The sequence below is a fragment of the Dermacentor albipictus genome, chromosome 4, assembly GCF_038994185.2.
Source record: "Dermacentor albipictus isolate Rhodes 1998 colony chromosome 4, USDA_Dalb.pri_finalv2, whole genome shotgun sequence".
Classification (NCBI taxonomy): domain Eukaryota; kingdom Metazoa; phylum Arthropoda; class Arachnida; order Ixodida; family Ixodidae; genus Dermacentor; species Dermacentor albipictus.
The window spans coordinates 66,538,842-66,563,160 of NC_091824.1; the positions used below are offsets into that span (position 1 = coordinate 66,538,842).

The following is a 24,319-nucleotide window of genomic DNA, read 5'->3' on the forward strand; positions in this document are numbered from 1 at the left end:
GCATGTTGTGATGATTCGCGAATGCATCGTGCATGAAATCGAGAAATTAACTGCGAATAATAGATGGAGCATTGCTGTAAGAAGGCCAAAAATCAGTCGCTGTACCTCGCGTAAGATATTTAAGTATTAAAGGTACACTAAAGGCAAATATTAAGTTGACTTGGACTGTTGAAATACAATACCAGAAATCTTGCAGCGCTTGTTTCCTGCCAGCTTACTTACTAGCTTAAGAGAATAGTGCGTCTGAAGGGTCAGCGTATCTTTAGCGCAATTCAAGTACCCCATACCCCCCTCGACTGGGGAGTGATGACGTTGCATACGCCATCACCACCCTTTACTTCCGGCGGTGAGCAAAATGGCGACCGAGAGATGGCACTACGGTTTCTTGCGCAAAACGCGAACGCACGGCCATGGAGAAATCAAGCCAAAACAGAGCGTCGGATTCGCTGCTGCAGCTGCTTTTGGTGAAGTGGCATAGACCGTTCGGGAATCTCGAAACCTCACATGGGCGTCACATTCTCTGTTACCTGCAGTTTCCGTGGGTTTCGCGAGCCAGCAAAGCCACAGCAGCACAATGCGATAACGAAACTACTCAAGCGTGAAAGCGCGGACAGAGCAAAGTGGAGGAGGATGACGAAACCTTTCGACAGCCCGCGTCATTGACAAGGACGACGTCTACGACTTCTCTTATTCGAAATATCGAATAAAACCGGACAAGTAGCATGTTATTTCGTCTTATAACGCAATACAATGGTCTACTTATTACGAGTGGTTGAGTAGTAGTGAATTAAAAATATACTGAGGAGTGCCTTCGTCATATGGCCAGTACTTGAATGCACCGGGGTAGTCTCTAACCCCGTTCTGCATTTACCTAAATTTTCGATTACGAAAAACTGTGTTTGCAAGAATATTGACGCATTAGACGCTCTCGAACGCTAATCTATTACTTGGCAATAGAATAGAAGAATAGAATAGCATAACTTTATTTCCATCTACTTGGTGGAGGAGGCTGCAAGTAAAAGCTGCTCCAGTAGAGAAAGCTTGACGAGGCACGCAGCCCCCCCTACAGAATATTCGGCAACAACATACATGCAAACACATATGCATTATACATACATATACCCTCATGAACCCAAATACTCGCAAACACACATGCACACACATGCCTAGCTTGACTTAATATTTGAATGTAGTGTCCCATTAAGATAATTACAATGATTAGAAAAAATCCTATTTCAATAAATGTTTTGTTACGAAGGGATAATGCGGTAAAACGTGTAAGTGAAAGTATACCACTGGAGTCTCAACAGTGCCCTTAAATTTTGCGTAAGGGCTGGGAAGCACGACAGCAACAACTTGCTATCGCCGTCATTGCTTAGTCTTTCGGCCAAAACTGGTCAACGCTGCTCAAGTTCATTTTTACGTTTATATACATACTTACCTTACTATCGATGATCTCCCAAGACGGTTGTGTCGGTTTACTTTAAAACAAAGAGAGGATCAACATGACCACACTGCAACATTAGGGGCACGATACGAATGATTTGTAAAATTTCTGAAATTGCTCATAATTTTAAATTCGGCAGCATTGTATGGCTCATGGATCCGAAAATCTGACGGCAAGGTCGGAGATCGTAGAAAAAGTCACGTGGTCACAGATACGCGCTCGTGCCACTGCTCGCATGTTTGTCGCAACGCCACCTAGAATATTTTTTTCTAGGTGGCTTTGGTTTGTCGTCGTCTTCTCTCACAGCTGGCTCCGATGCCTCTCATCGTGCCCGCGCTCCCATGGTGCACCTCCCTGTGCCTCCCTGTGCGAGGGCGCTTTCGGCACTGACCCACTGTCAGTCGGTGCGGTGATTTCGGTGAATTCTGTCGTGCGCTCCGATGCACGAACCTTCGACTTCGAATTCTCAGTCAGTAGCTGCACCCGGCTCCTATGCACGTACGCGCAAGTACGCGAGCGAGGCCGGGGCACGTGATGCGAGAAACGATACAAGGCAACGTGAAAGCAATGCTATTACGTTTCGGAGTCGTCATCGGAAAGACGTCACAATGCTTTGGCATTTATACATGTAGGGATACGTATGTGGGCTTGACTTTTTACTTTATTCATTGATGTTAAATTATTGCATCACAGAATTTGTGTACCTATCTACTTTTCTTTCTCTATCTATTTATTTTTCTTTCACCCACACACTCATACTCAAAGTTTTCCTTTGGTTACAATTTTAATCAAAACACATGTAAACACGACCCTTTTTTTGGCCAATATACCATAGTGGGATGAGCCATTGTTTGCGCACAAGAACAAGAACGACCGACCATTTCAGTTGGTTTCACTAGCCTCGAGTTAAAGGGAGGATAACGAAGAAGAAGACTGAATCAGCTGCGAAGATCGGCAAAGGGATCAGGAAGCAGCATGGGCGACCCCAACGCGAAGTTAATCATTTTTCTAGTGTGTGAGTTTAATAATTTTTTCATTCTTTCTTGCCATGCGCAGTGAAGCAAAATGATCTAAATATATAGGTTCTGCATAATCCCTAAGATCAGTCGCAATATCGCTCTTCTGGCATCGGTTGGTGAGGCCTAACAGTGCCAAATAGAAGAGCGTTGCTACTTTGTACACTCGTGAATAGTACAGTCGCGTTTAGTTACTGATCGAGGCGCATACTGCTCGTTCCAGATTTCCCTACGTCGTTCTGTTCATATTAACAATCTCCTTTTTTCGGACTTCTGAAAAGGGAGATTACACGTTAAGTGCCGTTTTGTTTGTCTAGAGAAAGGAACTCCAAGCCGCATCACGGAACAAAATGACGAATTTGGTGGACTCTTTCATTAGTTTGCGCTCCTGAACTATGGTTGCTTGACTATAAACAGCAGTTAGGCCTAAAGCGAACTGTGTGTATGTCCGGGGGCTGGTCAAGTCACTTCCAGCAACTTTTTTCGCCACGATAGTGGTAGCCTCCTGCAAGAGGATCACACTATACGTGTCGGGGATAATCAGGCCTTGGTTTTAGCACACGAAACCCCAGAACTTATCATAAATTTGTAAATCGAGTGCAGCTAACTGGTATTTACTGATTACGTACGCAAAACTACTGGCTTCTAATCGTATTACAGACGCCATAAGAAAATTATCCGTGAGACCATCGCTTATCTAAGGTACCGGCCCAAAGAATATGACAACGCGGACTACTATTGCCTAACTTTTATCTTTTTTCCGTGACTTCTGAAGGCACAAATGATGCTGTCTTATGGCGCATAATTGGTACAAAAGGATTGAACAAACGAACATTTTTCATTGCTCCGATAGGAGAAATCTAGATATGCAATCATAATTTATTTCGGAATGAGTTCTTCATGGTGCATGCCGCGTACAGTCCCCCGTATTCAGATATGGAACTTAAGTTGAAGTCCATGCTTGACTTGATGTAAGTGACGCCTATCGCGAACGCGTTCAAGGAAACGCAGTGAGCGTCTTTGGGCACGTTAACGCCAGGCGTCATCTAAATCAAGTCAAGCATCGGCTTCGACTTAAGTTGCATTTCTGAATACGGGGGGGGGGGGGGGGGTAAGAGCCGAGCAGCTGACGGAGGGTTCACGAAGTAAGCACGTGCCGAAGAGAAATGTGAAGGTAATATTTCCTCTGGGGTTCTCTGCAGAAAACAATAACTGTCCTAGCAAACATGTGTATAGATTACAGGCGGAACCAACCCGCTGTGGTTTCTCAGTGGCTATGGTCTTGCGCTGCTGAGCACGAGGTCGCGGGATCGAATCCCGGCCACGGCGGCCGCATTTCGATGGGGGCGAAATGCGAAAACACCCGTGTACTAGATTTAAGTGCACGTTAAAGAACTCCATGTGGTCGAAATTTCCGGAGTCCTCCACTACGGCATGCCTCATAGTCAGAAAGTGGCTTTGACCCGTAAAACCACATAATTTAACTTCAATTTTTAATTACAGGCGGAACCACATCTGATAAGACGTTTTGTCAGGGAGCATTCAGTGTGCTGTAACTTAGAACACAGTGTCGCACCATTTCCGCAAAGTAAACATTTGTTCACTAAAAATGTTACATTAAAGGCAGAAAATGTGTCTACGGATATCCCATTTTCTCTCTTATGGGTGGACGACAAATTCAACTGTAAAGAAATATCGCGCACGCGTAGATAACAATGCCCGATCAAGCTCGAAGACATCGATTGCGACGGGAATACATACAGAGTGCAGGGCTCAAGCACTACGTCGAAACGCATGGTCTCCTTCGTCTACATTGCCAGTCGTTTAGAGAAGGCAGACTACTGCTGCGTGTGACCGCTTGGCTACAGGCCCTACAATGTTTGACGGGAAGCTCGACGTACCGTGTTGTCAACAATGGTGAATTAGTACTGTTTCTTTTTTTTTCTGTTTTCGTTATACCTGCAGCCAATGATGAACTGGTACACGTTGTTTGGGCCAATTATTCAAATTATTTTTTCATGAACAATGTGCGATATTACCGATTGTACACCTGTGAGCAAAAGTACACGGACCACAGGGTCACCGAAAAAACAAAATTTCTTTGCAATGGACACGCATAAACGGAAACTGACGAGTGCAATAAAAAATTCGTAATGCCAAGTTTGAATTGCAGTCTTTAATTTTAAGTTCAATTTACAGACAGAGGGGAAGTTGAGTTTTATCGCACGATCCTTGGTCCGTATATTTTTGCTCACGGGTGCACATAAAGTCAAGAGTTAAACACTCCTTAATTATACTAGGATGCACTAATAAATGCAGAAAGGAACTACCTTATTCAAGAGACTCTGCAGCACCATCCGTTGAAAAGATGCGGCTTTGGCATATTTATTTGCCAGTTCATGGTATAATTAGCGATTGAAAAGGTCTTTAAAGGTCAACCACAACAAAATTTTAGATTTCGTAAAATTCCCTTTTCGAGATAGTGTAGGTGTAGCGGAGTTTCGGTGCAAAATTTTATTTTTGGTATACGAGGAAGGATCTTGAAAAGCTAGGAAAAAATTGGAGGACGCTTAACCTTCGCCTTCAAGATTGGAACGCGACAGCGTTCCCGTCGACCCGTCAAGGGGTGTAAGACAGTGGGCTACAGGGCAGCCATCACTTACGAGGCGCCCCGCATCGGACGCGGTGAGCGCCGAGCCATATGGTCGAGCAACGCGGCGTTCGGCGCAGCAACGAAACGTGCGCCTGAGCAAGCGGAGCGAACCAAAGAACTCGGTATCCCGGAGGGGGAAATGATGCACGCCAGCCAAACGTCGTGATCGGCACGGGCAGATAGATAGACAGATAGCGATCTAAAGAAAGGAAAGACGCTTGATTCTGCAGAGGGAGCAAGGCGAAGCGTTGTCAGGGGAGAGGGAGTCGGGTCCGCGAACCGCCTCGCACCGGTCCTCGCAGCTCCAATGCGCGCGTGGCGCGCCATCTGTCGGGGCAGCGCCGTACATGGAGAGGAGGGGGTCTTCTGTGTTTGCCGCAAGATGGCTCTGCGTGTGCGGAAAGCGCAGAAGAAATGCAGCGGAAACGCACTTCGCTACTCGTGTAATCGCGACTTCTGTAAGTTACATGTTCATAATTATCGATATACACCGCAGTATAACTTTCCACGGCTCGTTTCGAAGGCAACACCGCATTCACTAGAGGCGCGTTTGTACCGCTTGGAAGCATCGAACTCGTGGCTGAGTGGTAGCGTCTCCGTCTCACACTACGGAGACCCTGGTTCGATTCCCACCCAGCACATCTTGGAAGTTGCTTTTTATTTATGAAGTGCCTGCCATGATTTATCGCTCATGGTCAGCGCCGCGGACGCCGACACCGACGACACCGGCTTTTCTGCGACACGAGCTCCTTAACGCTATCGCGTTAAAATAGCTGTTTTTGCTACCGAAACTGAAAGAAACGCCGCCATTACTGCTCGCCGGAAGTGACGCTTGGCCAAGAATTCGCGTCTCCTCGGCATGTCCTCCGAGGTTAAGCGGCGCAAGTGCTACCAGTGGCGCGCTCTAATATCTCGAAGGCCACGTGCTGGGACTTACGTCATAGTCGCTAACCACCACGTGATCGCTTCGTCTGCTTAAGGTGCGTCTCAGATGCTGCTAATAAGAAAATGATACAAATAGCAGCTTTGCGGCTTTGCCAAGATTGCTTCAGGTGTATCTACTACTCATTTATCACCAACCACCTAGCAATCGTGGTTTCATTGCAGTTAGTCCCAGAAATGCACAATGGGACGTGGTAATCCAGTACCTTTGCATTAATTTTGACCCCGTGGAGTTCTTTCACCTGCGCCTAATGCACTGTGCACGAGCGTTTTTGAATTACACTCCGTTAAAATTCTGCAGTTATTAGTGACACATTTCGTCCGCTACGCGAGTGGTTTATTACACTAAAGTTAGCAGGAGTTGTTCTTGAGTACCCCATTAGAGGTGCTAGAAGGGGGTCACCTGCTCTGTACACAGATCTTGGGGCGCTCAATATGGACACGTGATCACTGGCTACGACATAAGGGGGTCACATGATCAGTAGTCTTCTTTCAAAGCAGCGGCGAAGGGCAATGCCGCGTAGCTCCTGTGGTTCACAAGGGCGGATCGCACGTAGAGTTTGGCGTTAAAGGCGGTTGCCTTTTTCATTCAATGACGGAACGAGGGACGCTCGATGTGCCACTGTCATTTCCCTTGGTGCGCGCTTGGTTCTTCGTGCAGGTGCGGTGTTGGTTATAGGCGCGGCGCTTCTGGTGGCCTACTTGCTGAGCAAATCGCCTCCTACCACGTTCCACCGGCTTACCAGGCCCCGGGAAGTGAGTGCGGTGACCAGCCTGGGAGCGGTGACTGGACTACGCGTCTCCGTGCTTGACAGGTAGGCTCTGATGACGCGGCATGAAGTGCCTCCGGCTGTCCAGAACGCGCGTGGCCTCTAGCCTTAACGCTCAGCAAGTTCTGTAGAAATGAATCACCTTGGAATTACATTTCCCCTTTGTAGCAGTGTTATTGAGACAAGTGCCCAGCAAGTGTACTCGTGTAAAACTAATCCTTGGTGCCCAGCGCGGATCACGGAAGTTGTGTTTAAGCTCTACGCAATCTGTTTTCGATACATACGCAATCTGCACTTCTTTTTAAATATTTAGCGTTGAGAAATAAGGATATATAGCTCTTTGTGCAATAAAAGAGCGAATGTATTTCTTATATAAATTTCTTCAGACAGCGTTTTTCTTTTTTTCTCATTTAGGCTTGTCGCAAAAAAAAAGAGAGGGAAACTCGTTATCCTGTCCACGTAAAATGCGCAACACGACAGGCGGTCGGCACAACATAGGTGCGCAACTCGTTCTTATGATACATTGTTTCCATTATTTCTTGCACTTCGGTGCAACGAAGTAGAGGTGGACTAGCTTGCCCTGGTTCAACAGCTGGAACAGCCTGAATGGTGCAACAGTGTGCAATAAGACTAAAGCACTGAGTCTTCAGTATTGCCTAAATTGCTGCTTGTGTGCGCTTACCGGCGGGGAACTCTCGCCCACTGATGATGCGAAACGGACTGCAATAGGCATGTAAGTTAAGGTCGAGGCTACTAATACAACTACGTTTGTTTTATATAAAGGTTGCCAAAATTTTTTTTGTAAACACGGGATTTAGAAACATTTTGGGAACATTCTTTTATTAAGCGAATCACAGTTTCTTAAATCTGAAAAAAAAAATGTTTGCCATAAACATTGCCTTAAACTGTGCATTAGTTTTTTTTTCATGAAGAATTCAGAGCATTTTAACGATAGAGAGTGCGCCAAAGTAATATCGTAGTGCTTGGGCACCTGCTAAGTCCCTTGTCTTTTTTACGAGCAACTGAACGTTCAAAGGTACTTGTTCGGACACACCTCTGTTTATGCACCGAGTATCATGCTTGAGGTATAATGACACCTTCTAGCCCGAATAAATCCGCACTTTTCGTCACTTAAAGAGGGAGGGTACGCTTTCTTCGAGGTTGATAACAAGCTCAAGCTAAGTGGAAACACTGAAAACCGCGATACAGAGCGCAGAACATGCGTGCGAAACAGACCAGTGTTCATCCTGTCTTGAGCCCGCATCTCACGTTCGGATTACCGTAAGAGGATAAAACGGAAAACTTGTTTTTGGCGCAGAGTTACAAATTTGTAAAGGTAGTGCTTGAATTTTTAAATATATTTGTGATATATTCTTTTATTTTTCAAAATATATAAAAACATTAACATTTTGCTTCTGTAAGATGCTATAATTTCTCTTTCTCTCTAATATGCAAGAAATCTTATTCACGTCAGTCTAGCGGTTGGCTCACGAGAGCATTTCTGCGTAATACATGTATTTTATTAGAAAGTACTACTTGGCCTAGAGCTGAAGCTTCCTCTTTCCCCTAAGCTTTCAATCTAGACGCGTGGAGGCATAATGCTCCGAGGGCATTTCCTTCGCAAATTATGCGAAGTGCGTCCTCTGCTTTCGTTCCCTTCCCTACTGCTAATATTGGTTAGGTCGAGTGAGGCTAGAGGAAGAACCCGGCTGTCTCTCTCTCCCTCGGTCGTGGCCTGTTGTCTCATTTGCATGCCGCTGATTTCACGACTCATACACGCCATTCGTTGGCAAACGACAACAACGGGAGGGGGGCCCGGGGACTTCCCTGCAGGGACGTGGCCGTTTTCTACGGCGTTCCGTTCGCGGACGCTCCGCTGGGCGCGGACCGCTTCTCGCCCCCGTCTCCGGGCACCCCGTGGAGCGGCTACCGCGACGCCTCCGAGAGGGTGCGCGACCGCTGCGTGCAGCCAGCCCTGTCCTCGCTGGTCGACAACGACCCGCAGGGATTCGTCGGCGCCGAGAACTGCCTTCACGTGAACGTGTTCGCGCCGGACGGAGCCACGAACAGGTGAACGTTGCGGTGGCTTTCAAGGCGAAGTTGTGGTCGGCGGCGACAGTAAGGACGCAATACCAGTTCCAGCCACGAAAGCGCACTGTAGCTGCCCTTCACCTCGGAAAGAGAGCACAGCGAATTGGAGTCCACTTGCAGCTTAATGACTTGGCTCTGCCGATGTGAGTGTTGTATGCTAATTGGAAATTGAAGAGTTGCTGCTTCAAGCTACAATATTACTTTTGCGAGCACTGACGTCAAGATCACACATGAAATTTACACAGCCATTTAAATTTAAACGAGTAACAAAACGAGTTTAAACGAGTAACAAAAACTTAGGATCTGTAGGGAAAAAAAATGACGTTTATACACGCAGAACCGGTTGAAGTTGGGGAAGTAAGCGAAGCTAATTGGCTGGCACAAATTGAGTTTCATTTGGTCAGCGTACATATAACTTCTTTATTCTAGGATTGTCACAGACTAATAGTACATGATATATTGGTCGCAGTAGATAGACTGAAAATTGTCGTCGTAGCTCCATGGTTTTAGCGCGCTGCGGTGGAGCGCACGAGGTCGCAGGTTTAACTCCGAGCCACGCCAGTCGCACTTAGATGGGGGGCGGAATGCAGAAATCATGCCCCATTATTTTTGACGCGCATTAAGAGACCACAGGTGTCGAGGTTATTCAGGACCGTCCCACTACATGTGTTGTCACTCGCAAGCCTGAGTGTTGCTCTGGGTCGCTAAATCTAATTAATAAATTAGTCAGCACTGGTTTCCATACTTGCACGCATGGGCTTATCTTTTTAAGACGTTGCCGGCGACTTCTTTCCTGCGTACAATCGCTCTTGTCTGAAAGTTTTGCCGAAGACGCGCCTGGTGTATAAAACGCTTCTCGAACGTTATTCATTAGGGTTGGGCGTTGATTCAGTATGTTAAGCCGATTACTCGTTACCATATAGTTCGTTAGTTTTTCGATTAGTCAGATTTGTGCATTTACACAAATAAGCGGGGAAAAAAAATTAATGCCGGAGATTTGTCACGATACATAAACTCTGAAGAAAGAAAAACAAACCGTACTATTGGAATGAACAGTTGCCTTTATTATTGCCGGAACAACACTCTGCGCAAATGGTCATTCGAGCATCTCAAGCTGTCGAATGCAGTCTGATGCTCAGCTGTGGAGGTAAGGAAGATTGTTAACGTTCTCTGGCAGTAGACAGTACCTTTAGCTTATCAACAGTCATGCCAGCATGAGAGACGCTGAGCTCGCATGGCACAGATGTTGCCGGGAGGCACACGACCGTCTGTACAACCGGCCTTATGTCCGATAGGAGGGGAGCCCTGCGCTGGCAACTAGTGCAAGGGGTCCGAGTCGTCGTCAGTTACTTTCGGCATTGAGCGATATAACAACACCTGGCTTGTCGCAGTTTCCTCACCCTTTTCGCACTCAAGTGGAGTACTTCCGTATTTTGTTTCCCCGTTAATCGAACAAAATGAGATCTGAAAAAAAAAAAAGCGGCGAGGGCATGACATCGAGGGACATAGGGCCCAAGCCGATTCGACCGGGGCCTCGAATCTCCCAGGTCGGTGCTGGTGATCCTGCACGGCGGCGAGTTCCAGCGGGGCTCGAACGACGACGCGCTGTACGACGGCCGCTACATGGCGGCCGCCGAGGACGTCGTGGTGTTCGTGCCCAACTACCGGCTCAACGTGTTCGGCTTCCTGACCACGCCGTTCTTCAGCGTGCCCGGGAACCAGGGCTTGCGCGACCAGCACGCGGCGCTCGAGTGGGTCTCGAAGAACGCGGCCGCTTTCGGCGGCAACAACGCCTCCGTCACGCTGGTCGGAGTGGACAGCGGCGCCCTGAGCGCCGGCCTGCACCTGCTGATGCCGGCGACCCGCCGGCTCTTCCATCGCGTCGTGATGCAGGGCGGAAGCCCGTTCGAGGCGACCGAGCGGGTACCGTTCGCGGGGCCGCCGGAGATAGGAGAGTACGCGGCTGCAGTGTGCGCTCACGGATGGAGAACCGCCAGCACGTCAGTAACTATATTAGCAGTCGCTTTGAAATCTCGTCCGAGCCCACGGATTGTATAAGAGCTAACAGCCATGGTGGCTTAGGGGCTCTGTGGCCTTGCGCTGCTAAGCTCGAGCTCACGGGATCAAATCCCGGTTTCGGCAACCGCGTTTCGATGGCGGCGAGGTGCAAATATGCCCGCGCACTGGGTGGATGTAAGAAAACCCCGGGTGGTCAAACCGGAGTCCCTCACTACGGCGCGCCTAATAATCAAATGGTGGCTTTGGCACGTAAAACTCCTGGAGTATTAGAGAGACCCTTTCAGTTCTATCCCTACATATACCATCCCGGAGATTGGCGCAGTGGGGTTTGGCCGAGTTAACTGGATGGACCTCGTAGACACAGTGCAACTACATTGTATGTCCCAACTAAGGTTAGACAAGCTGTTCATAGCAGGAGTATATATATAAAAAACACAATTAAAGATAGTTGTAAACACCTACAGCGCTCCGTTGTCTGAGGTCTGGAGACCAGTTACCATAGGCCTGAAAATCGTATCTTGCAAGGTGTTATTTAAATTTTTTTTTCATTGAACCAATTGGGTAACATTAGCTGGGACACCCATTATGTTATCGCAATGGTGTTTGATGCGTTTTCGAACAGCAACCGATCCTGGAAGCAGTGCGATCCTGATGTTCCTGACAATTCTATCGCGTTGCCGTAGCTCAGTTTCCGGGTAGAACATTAGTGTCACGCCAAGTAGAAGCAAAAGAGCGCAACCCACACAGCTGCACCGTGGGTAAAGAATTGCATAGGTTTAAAGAAAATTAATTATCACACATCATGTGCTTCTTTCTACAAGGTGTTTCTGCTAAGTCGGCCCAAACTTAAAAAAAATCTACGTGGGAGTTACGAGAATGCAACCAAATTAGTATTGTTAGCTGCCCTCTTGAACAACTGGAGAGCATTCTTTACTATAAGCTTAAGAATAATTAAGAATAATTAATTACCGACTCGTAAAATAATAATTTAGACGCGAAATCGTCAATGTAGATATTGTAGAGCGTATAGAGTAATGTAAAAAAAAATTTCTGTTATGATAGCTGCTCTGATTTTAAGTTTTCCGCATTGTAAACAAAGCGCGCGAGATTTGAAGACGTACCACATGAATACGCGCTTATACACCGCAACATTAGTGACCTCAAACCCGGCGGGAACGAATGATCGATGCTGCACGCATATCGAGGGCACGACAGGCTTGGAGCAGACTGAGATGGACCAAATAAATGGTCCGAGCTCCCACTCTTGCGAGATATCTTGTTGGTTGAAGCGATGGCATAAGCGATAAGTAGCGCATGACCATTCTTGAAGATCTGCCAGTGTTTTAGAGCGCAGCTCTTAGGCGCCCGTTCCTGCGCCGAGCGTCGGCGGTGGCGTCCTATCTCGTAACCGAGCGAACAAGTACAATGAAAGATGAGAGAGAACGCGGAGCGCAGCGAGAGATGAAAGACGGGGATGCGAAGAGAGCGGGAGGAGGAAAGCGTAGGAGGAGGGTATGGCGAAAGTGTGAGAAGAAAAGCGTAGTGCCATTTGCGCCGACGATGGCTGCGAGATGACACCAGAGTAGCAAGCGTCGTCTGCATGGAAACAAAGTGCTGCATGAGTGGATATCTATCTGCGGCGGCTGCGGTGAATCGCGCCCACACGTCACGATTAGAGAAGTCGTCACGCCACATTTCACTCCGTTTGCATCGTGCGGCACGAGACATGTTGTCCGCGCCAGCCAATACATCGCGAAATGAAAGCACGTACACAGCTTCGCTCAAATTACGCATTAGGGAGTAGCGTAAGTCGGTGAATTTTTTGCTATTGACATCGTAAAGGGTTAGAAGGTTTTAGCGGCACATGGCGAAGCATCAGAGATGATGGGTGTGGCCATCAACTATCATTATTTCTTGCAGCCTATTCATGCCTTCCGTCTGCCTGCTGCGTCGATCTTTCATTGGTAGAATGTTTCAGGGCACTAATGTCGCTGCGCGTAAGCGCGTAGTCACGTGATTTTTTTCAAATATCGCGCGCTTTCTCTGTAGCCAGGCAAAATTAAAACAATGCACAGTGGCTACCAGCACGGAGAGAAACTTTTTTTTTTATATTGCTCAATAGGGTGTACAAAGCACATTAAATATTTTGCTTTTAAATAAAGGCTTTAAAGGCTGGCTAATTAATTGTTAATTACTTCAGGTCTGCAAGAAAACTTTTAATTGATCAAAAGCGAATAATACTAATGGTATCTTCGGCTGGTCGCCTTTATTCCCTGAAGCAGAGTCGAGCAGAACCGGTGCTCCCCGAACTCTGACGTAGAGGACAAGCGCGCAGGCCAGACGTGTGACTCTGTCAGATGAGGAAATGACAGATGTGAAATCACGTGACTAGTGCCAACGTCCGACGTTTCACCTATGCAAAGCTACCGGCACTGCCGAAAAAGCCGACGGATGGGGCGGTGAGACGAGCGTTCGTCGAGACGCCAGCGTGCTGTGGCCAAGGTTGCCTAGGCGACGGTGGACCGTCGCCAGCAGCGTTGACGCTGTGTTGTGATGGCGTTGCTGCAAACACTCTCAATCTTGATGCCTACTTCGACGACAGGGCTCGGAGCTCCTCAGAGCGCTCGAAGATGGAGGAGGGCTATCGAGAAGAACCAGGCCGAACGCAGGGCGCTCACTCTCGTTGCAGAATCAAGCGTCCTTCCTTTCTTTAGATCACTATCTATCTCACTCTCTTTCAACCAGCCGAAGAAAACGCCGCTCGCGAGGGTGATCTAGAGCGCTCCAGAACGGCCAGCCGAAAATTCCATAAATTGGTTGCATTTTTGCAACTCACACATGGATTTCATAATGTTTGGCCCGACTTATCTGAAACACCCCATATAGCATTTCACTGAGATGATTCAAGAAAGCATTCGCCTATCGCAGATCCCAACACGTGCGTTCGATTTCCTATAATGCAAGCTTTTGTACCTCAGAGGCTATGGCATTGCACAGTTCAACACGATGTCGGGGGTCAGATCCCGGCCACGGTGGCCGCATCCCCATGATGGAGGAATGAAAAAAATGCTCCTGTATTGGGTGCGTATTAAGGAACCATGCCGGTCAAAATTATTTCGGAGCGCTCTCTACCCTCTCACACTACGGCGTTTCTCATAGCCAGATTGTGGTTAAGGCACGTAAGACCTTACAAAGTAATTTTTACAGTGAAGCTGTCTATGGCTAGGACCTGGCGGATTGCGTCTCCGCGTAGACCAACAATTTCTCGTGCGGGCCGATCCGGAATAAAGTGCAATACCGGGCCGACCCGCGGCGGAGGTGAAGCAGCCGTTAAGTACTGCCCATACGTGGGTCGATCTGGAATCTAGTGCAATAAGGCCCCTTCACGCGGCGAAGGTGAAGCAGGCGTTAAGCACTCCATATACTTGGGGCGATCCCGAAGACAGTAGAATACCAGGCCGACACGCGGCGGAGGTAACGCAGGAATTGAGCACTCCACATACGTGGCCGATCCCGAAGATAGTGCAATGCCGAGCCTACCCGCGGCGGAGGTGAAGCAGGCGTCAATCACTCCCTATACTTGGGACAATTCCGAAGAAAGTTCAATACCAGGGCGACCCGCGGCGGAGGTGACACAGGCCTTAAGAATAAACTTGGGCCGATCCCGACGAAAGTGGAATACCAGGCAGACCCGCGGTGGAGGGGACGTAGTCGTTAAGCACTCCACATACCTGGGCCGATCCCGAAGATGGTGCAATGCCGGGACGACCCGCGGTGGTGGTGACGCAGGCATTGAGCACTCCACATACGTGGAGCGACCCCGAAGAATGTGCAATACCAGGCAGAGCCGCGGCGGAGGTGACGCAGGCCTTAAGGATATGCTTTGGCTGATCCCAAAGAAAATGCAATACCAGGCCGACCCGCGTCGGAGATGACACAGGCGTTAAGAACTCTCTGTACTTGGGCCAATCCCGAAGAAAGTACAATACTAGGCCGACCCGCTGCGGAGGTGACGCAGGTGTTAAGCACTCCCCATACGTGGGCTGATCCAGAAGAAAGTGCAATACCCGGCCGACCCGCGGTGGAGGTAACGTAGTCTGTAAGAAGTCCCTATACTTGGGCCGATCCCGGAGAAAATGCAATACCAGGCCGACCAGCGGCGGAGGTGACGCAAGCCTTAAGGATATACTTTGGCTGATCCCGAAGAAAATGCAATACCAGGCCGACCCTTGTCGGAGATGACACAGACGTTAAAAACTCCTTGTAGTTGGGCCAATCCCTAAGGAAGTGCAATACTAGGCCAACCCGCGGCGGAGGTGACGCAGGCGTTAAGCACTTCCCGTAATGGGGCCGATCGCGTAGGTAGTGCAGTACCGGGCCGACCCATGGCTTAGGTGGAGTTTGGTATTAAGGGGCCCCCATACAAAGCGCCACTGGTCATCCTTCTTCACAGAGTGGAAGGGCAATGAGTTTTTTTTAGTTTGCCGTAATCTCAGTAATTTTTGTAATGATTCAGTTTATTTCATTCTGTTTTGACCGGGCGTACCGAGTGGCCTACTCATCATATAACAGCGGCACGACAAAGTTCGGGCTAGTAATTAACGACGAAAAGAATGAAACATGAAGTGGAACGTTACAATGTGCCCAGGCTTCGTAGGAATACACTTCTATTGATTTTTACCCTTCTTGACTTTTTCATCGCTATCCACCGCTCGTCGCTATAGATGATGGGAAAAGAATAGTAAAACATTGAGTTAATTGCAGCAAAGCACCGCGGCTTTTTTCTTTATCTTTTAAGAGCACCCTGATATGCTTCTGGAGTGGATAGTCTAACAATCTTAATGAACATTTTGAACCAATTTTTGTCTATAAGAAGAAAAGATGCCCACGCGTAGAAAGCTTCTTCAAATGACACTAAATTGCTGCGCACTAAACTGTTGACGGACACAGAAGAAAAAAGCATTCGCGTAACTGTCGCTTCATTGAAGACAATTTCACGTGTAAGAATGCAAAGTGTCTCATGCGCGAAGCTTTTCAGCAGCGTATGCATTTACTACCGGCTACAGAGTGGCTAGGGCGCTTTCCTGCTAAGCATTAGGGGTCGCATTTGGTTCAGGCCACAGCAACCGCGTTTCAATAGCAGCTGAATGTAAGAATGCTCGTGTACCGGTGCTTTGGGCGCACGTGAATGAACTCGGGTTGCCGAAATTAAATCGGGATCCTGTAATTGCGGTGCTTTCAATGCATGTGTTGCTTTTGGCCATTAAGTCCTGTAATTTCAGCTCAAAATTCGTGGAAGCCATCTATCGCCGCGCTTTCTGTGAAGAAATGGCAGACAGTTGCATCAATTTCGCTTGAAAAGGAAACATGAAGTTGCTCATACACATATCGCTTTTGCTTTAAATTGCGCAGAACAAGGCTTCATGCTTCAGGTTCCGGCACTGCAGAGTAACATTTGTATTTAAGCTTATAAATAAATCGCATCGGCTGTAGATACGTCCAGAGCGATTGCAGGAAGTAATGATCTGATATTTAATGAAGCACCTAATAGTCTTTTAATAAAGCTAACACGGCAAAAGATAATCTTGTTTTCATCGGTAATGTCGACAGCTGCACATGTACCGACAATGTTATCGGGATTTTTCGTACGTGTGTCTCGTGTACCAGGGCTGTACAGCGCAACCAAATCTATTTTATTACAAAGCAAAATTAAAATTAAAAAACAACAATAACGAAGATGACCTTAGCATACGAATAGTTCAAAAGTATTGAGATACCCTTTGAAGACTGTAACCACAATATTCAAAAATTCTGCATACATATTTACCACTCGTACTTTGACGACTGCCATTTTTCTGGCCAACATGTCCATTCGCAGGAACGACTCCGTGGAAGACGATGACGCCGCGCGTTCCCTGATCGAGTGCCTGCGAGCGGCCTCGCCCTTCACTCTCCTTCACGACCTCGAAGCGTTCGACGGCGTTAACGGCAAGCAATTCGGCCCCGTGTACGAGCCCTGGGGCAAGGGCTCCGTGCTCGTGGCCGGCGTGCCAACGGCCACCGAAGAAGGCACGGAGAAAGCAGACCCTTCGCGAGAGCTGCTGCCTGCCCTGAACGGGACCCAGCTTCTGATCGGACACACGGCGAACGAAGGCGAATTCTACCTGGCCCAATTCTTCAAGGACTGGTCCCTGGCTCAAGTCGGTCACTGGCCCAGGGGCTTCGTTCGCATCTTCCTCGAGCGCCTGGTGCTACACTTCTTCGCCAGACCGAGGCTGGGCCCCGTCTGGAGGCTTTACTTCAGCGGCAACGGCTACTCCAGCGCCGACCGCTACGTCCAGGCGGCCGAGTTCCTAGCCGACGTCAAAGTGGCGTGCCCTTCCGGGGTCATGGCGGACCTCGTGGCGAGGCGCGGGGGCACCGTGTACCGGTACGTCCTCGAAGCCACCGCGAGCGACGTGCTGCCGCATGGTGAGGCCAACGACACGGTACGCGTCGAAAGCGAGCAGCAGAACGCCACCAGCGAGTTCTACCGCAACCCGACGCACTACTTCGACGCGTTGGTGACGCTAGGCGGCGCGTTTGGCGCCGGCCGGAGGATGCCCGAAAAGGTCTTAGCCCAAAGCAGGCGCCTGATGCGGAGGTGGGCGACGTTCGCGAAAACAGGGTACGTTTCGCTTAGTACGAAAACGGCGAAACGGCGCGTTTTTTTGCGTCAGTAGAGACTTTTAGCGTGTCCGGTATTCGGGCAAGCGCGGGCGGTTTTCCGGTTTAGCGGGGGCGTCAAGGTGAGCGGCCCGATCGGTGGCGCCAGCTGGTGGCGCAAAGCTCAACCACACAAACACAGAGCTAATTACTGTATTCTGCTTAGCTGCTGGGGTAAATTTTCGACAGTGGCGTAATCGTGTTCAGAATTACGCCGCTGCCAAAAATTTGCATGAGTGGCGAAGCAGGATATGGTGAGTTACTGCAGTTTAAGCTATGCGTTTGTCTGGTTGAGCTCTACAACACCAGGCGGCTTCACCGCTCACGTTTACGCCCTGACCATCCGGTAATCCGCCCAAACCGCTCCCGTTTACCGGAATAGCGTACAAGCTAAAAGTCTCTATTGTCAAGCTGCGCGAGACCAGGAGGAATGCGAGAAGCTTGCGTTTGCTTTAAAAGACATCGGATGATACGCAAAGCTATTCTTGAAGAACATGGATCGGTACATCTTTATTAGGAAAGAATGTGGGATGGGGGAGAGATAGCGTAGAATAATTAGGCGTTTGAATCCGCGAAGCTTCGGTAGTGCACATTTCTTGCGAAGTTGAAAGCATCGCTTCCTTGCAATGAAGTCATCAAGCTTGATTTCTGTGTCCTGGCCCCCATATGACTCACGCAATTGTCGCTCTTATTTATGATGAAAAAATAACTCGCGCTTGATTTAACGTACGACTTAAATGTAAAGATTTTCTCATTTTTTACTTCTGTCACGCCTCATTCGGCGAAAGGACAAGCAGATCATTGGTTCAATTTGAATCAAATTTACCATGCATGAATGAATCATTTTGCATTCTACATACAAGCTGTACGCCAACGTCCATAAGGCAAGGGTTCGCGTTTAACAGCAGGTTCTTGAACTTCATTCCTCATAAAAATATCCACTTTTCATTTGACTAAACATTTGTGCGCAACAAAACTGTGGCGAGGCGTCGGCGCTTCGTGAGGTAATCGCTGATTTCACGCAGGACTCCGACTAGCCTGGACGACGAGCCGTGGCCCAGATACGACACCTATAGCAAATCCCTGCTCCGCTTCACCATGGACGACGTCTCCACCGTGAGGGTTGAGGAGGATGGGCACTGCGATTTCATGATGGCACATAGTCGCTGGCGCGAGCTCGCCGTGGCGGCTTGACCGTTTTCAAAGCGACAGATAGCGGCGCTAATGTTTCTACAGCTTTGACGTTGCAGACAAGTAACGAGTGACGTCACATGCCAAAACATTTCGACTTTTCTGAATCGTTTGCTGGTGTACTACGAATGTTTTTCTTTGCTTTACTCGACTTCACAATGCTGATCTACTCGGTCTGCGAGGTTTTCCGCTGCACTGCAAACTAATTAGCCATGGCTCGGAGCAGAAATGGCACATTGATTTATCTGGATCATGCACGACGTTGCCTTATAGCAACTATGACATATGCCCCTGCAATGACTCTTAAAGCAGGGTCTGCTCTAGTGCCTACAATTTGCAAAACGGTTAAGGCACTCACGTGATAAAGAATGGCTCATTTGACAAGCGCGTTATATTGTACAGTATCCGAAAAACATTCACGGAGTGTTTTCTAGCACTCGTTTGTACGAAAATATAAGCATAACACTGAATGTGGGGCACCGTAAAAGCTGCGATCTCGTTTAAGCCACGTTTCTCCCTTCCCAGAACTCTTGCAACAAGTTGCCGCGTAAAATTTGGCTCGTTCTTGTGCGGAGGGATGTGAATATGTATAATTGAATGAAATAGACTTCCCATAAGAGGTACATTTGTTATCCCGGTTTTAGACACCTCAAAGGGTCCGAGAAACAATTTTATCTAAATTTTAAAGACAAGGTGCCACTGCTTGGCCTAGGCTCTAGACAGGCACTTACACGAACCATACATAATTCATCGCATATACCCCACAGCCTACAGGGGCGATTGCCTGTTTTGCGGGGCCTCACAAACACTATACCACATTACGTGGGTGTGCATGCTACAGAACGTAGAACACCACGACACGAACACCACCAGGGTGCAATGGGAGGCACTGCTGTCCAACTCAGCCCTCGACGACCAGCTCAAGCTGATCCAGAGAGCTGAGATGATGGCAAGAGCCAGCGGAGCCCTGGACTAGAGGCCCCGACCATTACCGATGCTGATTATTCTAATAAAGTTTGTCTATCCATCCGTCCGTCCGTCCGTCCGTCCGTCCGTCCGTCCGTCCGTCCGTCCGTCCGTCCGTCCATCCGTCCATCCATCCATCCATCCATCCATCCATCCATCCATCCATCCATCCATCCATCCATCCATCCATCCATCCATCCATCCATCCATCCATCCATCCATCCATCCATCCATCCATCCATCCATCCATCCATCCATCCATCCATCCATCCATCCATCCGGCCATCCATCCGGCCATCCATCCGGCCATCCATCCGGCCATCCATCCGGTTGTGTACAAGTTCGCCAGTCTGTAGGCTATAGTCCATCTGATCAACAGACAGACAGATTGAAGTATTTCGCGAAACTGCGCAACTTATTGAAATTTAGAAATCCGTATCGCGAGTGACTGCAGCGGTGCGTTATCAGCCACCTTTGCACATTTCACGTAATAATGGCGAGTAATATCCGTCGGGTGAGCGATGGAATTGGCTTCCCCACTTGACATCATCACGAATGTTTGAGGCATGCCTCTCTACGCTTATTTGTAATAGCATACATAATAATAATAATAATAATAATAATAATAATAATAATAATAATAATAATAATAATAATAATAATAATAATAATAATAATAATAATAATAATAATAATAATAATAATAATAATAATAATAATAATAATAATAATCAGCATCAGCACCACCACCACCACCACCACCACCATCATCATCATCATCATCATCATCATCATCGTCATCATCCTGGTTACGCCCACTGCAGGGCAAAGGCCTCTCCCATATTTCTCCAACCCCGGTCATGTACTAATTGTGGCCATGGCGTCCCTGCAAACTTCTTAATCTTATCCGCCCACCTAACTTTCTGCCGCCCCCTGCTACACTTCCCTTGGAATCCAGTCCATAACCCTTAATGACCATCGGTTATCTTCCCTCCTCATTACATGTCCTGCCCATGCCCACTTCTTTTTCTTGATTTCAACTAAGATGTCTCGCGTTTGTTACCTCACCCAATCTGCTCTTTTCTTATCCCTTAACGTTACGCCTATCATTCTTCTTTCCATAGCTCGTTGCGTCGTTCTCAATTTGAGTAGAACCCTTTTCGTAAGCCTCCAGGTTTCTGCCCCGTAGGTGAGTACTGGTAAGACACAGCTATTATACACTTATAGCATATGTATGCATAGTAATTTCGCTCCCTCAACAAGTACGCACGCAAGTGTGATAAATGTAGACGCAACCGACAACAAATGGCGCATTAGCGCCTGAGAACGCGGATCGTCGGCTAAATCTATTGTATGTACACGTGCATTTGCGCACGCATGCTTGCGAAGTAGAACAACGGGTTCCTTTCAAAAATCTCATTAAACAGCGTGAAACGAGACAAGGGATGGCGAAAGATGGGGATGAAGACGAACGCTGACTTCCAACTAGCATTTATTTTTCAAAAAAACAACAAATATATACATCAGCACAGGCGTGATTTCATAATGACCCAGAAACGTTGAAATGATGCGTCCCAATCGCAGGAATACAAAACTTTGTAAAATTAAGTGAGCGCATCATCCTACCGTGAATACCAACAAAAAAAGCTTATACCTCCGAAAACCGTCGCCGAAACACACAGCGTGTCACCTTTGCGATATAAGGCCTAAGAACATTGGGGCAAATCATCTGCTTTCAAGTGACAAAAGTAGCTCTGTACAGCAGAGAATGCGTTGTTGGCGCTCTTCCCGCTGTCACCAGCAAGAAAGCACAGTCGCCAAGTCTTAAGTTCTAAAAGAGGCAAGAGCAGTATCGCTACATATTAAGGAAATGCGTGAGCGCAATTTTCGCTGTTCCGAACAAATTAGCGGTGTTCGTTTTAAGGAAACCTATAAATGGTGACGAAAAACAAAGAGTATTACGAAGACTAATAAATCCGGTTGCGAATTGTGTTCTTGTGCTCTTCGCTTATAGCAGGCACTTTCCTCCTACGTAGACATACGTGCGGTATGTCCACCAGAAGCAACGTTCCCCGGAAAAGTTGGAAATGCGTAGCTTTGCGGCGTTAGCGTACTTTAAAGCTTTCAGGCGAAATGCTAGTGGCGCCTGACGCCGTTGGGCCTGACGCTCAAAGTATAGCCATGACGCATACCCGGCCGTTCGTTAAAGTTAATGATAACGACGACGACGATTACATGCGGAGGCTGGGCCTAGATGGCGAAGAGGGAGCCTCGAGGCCGTCTCGCGTATGTGGACGAGGAAGAAGGGACGCGGGGGATGGTTTGGGGAAATCGCGGTGCTCTCCGGACGGCCTCCGTGACGACAGATGTCGGCGCCATCTCTCTGACGGCTGCCGAGGCTGAAGAGGGGGTAGAGAGCGAGACTGCCATAACGACCGAACTGATGACGTTAAATGATGATGACCCGCGTGAGCCGCTGCAAGCCGGCGATGATGGGCCGCGCTGGGATCGTAATGACAGGCCCTAAATGTGCCTCCCAATGGAGTATGCCAAAGCTGGAAATACATTTTACTATCGTGATTTCGTTTTTTTTCCTTGATGATCATTTTTGCGTTTGGGTTTGTTCGGGCGCCCTTTCTATATGGACGGTGCTGTGCAGCTACGGCGCAATAACACCTCCCAAACTTCTCCGGCTTGCCGTGGACACCTCTTGGCACCGTGCTCGGCGCGTCTTGGTGCTTTGGTTGCTCTCTGCGGGAGGTTCTAATACGACGTGAATGCCTAAGCTTGCGCCGAGGATTATTGTTGTGGCGCTCACACACGTTTGGTCGGGGAGACATTGCAGTAGGCCTTACGACGGCAGTTGTTGTTCCTTGAGAAAAGAAAGTATGTGTACAAGCGAGAAACAACCGAACAAACGAACGAAACAAGGCTGCGCTGACGATAAACAGCGGAGACGGAGACGGTGCCAGAGCGTTGTCGACTCCGTGGGGAACGCTTTCTCAGACGTTTTGCACCTATACAATGCGAACACTGCATGAGAACGTCAATGTGGCGAGTGTTCTGTATGATTACGCAGTGGTGATCCTTATCTCACATGGACACGAGCAAGAAGGTGTCATTTCTACATGTGAGGGATCGCACAGGGAATGTAAAAGTGATACGACGTGTATGCATTGTTTATGGACTAGACGGTTTCCCTTATTATGTGTCAATGACCTAGCGTGGGTTAATAGTGGACGATTTTTAAGAAATATACTACTAAGCATAATTTTTGGTAGACGACCGTAGTGTACGCCGACCTACATATGCTGCCTTACACTCGAAAAAAAGTTTACATCTCTTGGGTTGTATTTTGTACCCAAGCAATAATAAACTTCTGCCTTACTTGCACTTCCTCTCTTGAAAACTTGGTGCTCGCTGCTTTCCTGTCAAGAATGCTGTGTCAAGCTAATAACGCGCAAGCCGTTCGTGAGGAAGTACCGGGATCACAGCGTTAAAGAAAGGAAATGCTGGCAAGACAGATGACGATTATTGTTTGGGGACAAAATACGACCCAAAGGGTGTAAAATTTTTTAGAGTGTAGTTTCTGTAAACGTTCGAAACGACAGAAATTTCACGAACCAGATGTAAATATTTTTTTTTCACAGTATGACAAGTTGCGTCAAGTAATAAAACAGGAATAGCGGGTGGTTGATAGGGACTTCCACAATCTGATGGAGCGTGTTCCAATACAATGCTAACAAAAATTTGGAAGACAATTAAGCTTCGCCTTTAAGAGTAGAACGCGATATCATTCAAAGACAGCTGACTGCGTGTCGTTCTTCCCGGTAACTGCACCTTACGCAACCATAATGTTTACCGGGAAAAGCTGGCGGCGAATGCTATGCACGAAGGCAAGCTTTCTGGTAGAAATGCGACCTGTTGCGTGGGTCAATCTTCCGTTTTTTGTTTCGCACTTTTGATATTGCAGTCTGAGAAGAGTTCACATAAAAGGCATGCGCCGTCGGTGTTTTGTTTCGTGGCATTGTTTGTGGGTCACCATTCTCAAAATTCCGAGGAAGAACTTTGTAAGGAACGTAAGACAAAGTACCACCAACTTTAGTGGCAGAAAAGTAGTTGGGTTTGCGTAGTTCTGAATTTGCTTAGAAATTTTTTTCGCCGAAACGACGCCCAACGCCAACGCGCGATGCCGACGCCGACGCCGAATTTTCTGCAACACGGGGCCCTTAACGATCTCGCGTTAAAACGCGACTTGGAGCATCCCATTGTCCTGCTGCCAACCGTCACTCGCAAGTGAGCAAATGAATATCTGGCCTTTAACGGAAAGCATGTGTGAAAGGGAAATGCCTTGCATTACGTCTTTGTACGTTGATGATAGTAATCGCTGCTGCTATTAGCAAGATTGTACACTTGATACCCTACACTTTGCGTTCCTACTTGTGAATTAGGAGCCGATTCGCGACGCGCACGCACATGAATATACGTATGCAGAAAAAACATGGAAACGGTGGAAACC

At 47.9% G+C, this 24,319-nt stretch overlaps 1 protein-coding gene across 1 annotated transcript; it reads left to right on the top strand.

Annotated features, from left to right (window-relative positions):
• Window positions 1-2,345: 2,345 nt before the first annotated feature.
• On the top strand, window positions 2,346-18,946 carry LOC135897603 (acetylcholinesterase-like). The gene is made up of 6 exons (XM_065426283.1): window positions 2,346-2,462; window positions 6,720-6,873; window positions 8,662-8,898; window positions 10,467-10,919; window positions 16,817-17,605; window positions 18,669-18,946. The coding sequence occupies exons 1-6, from the start codon at window positions 2,423-2,425 to the stop codon at window positions 18,835-18,837; spliced, it is 1,842 nt and encodes a 613-aa protein (XP_065282355.1). The 5' UTR covers window positions 2,346-2,422; the 3' UTR covers window positions 18,838-18,946.
• The last annotated feature ends 5,373 nt before the right edge of the window (window positions 18,947-24,319 follow it).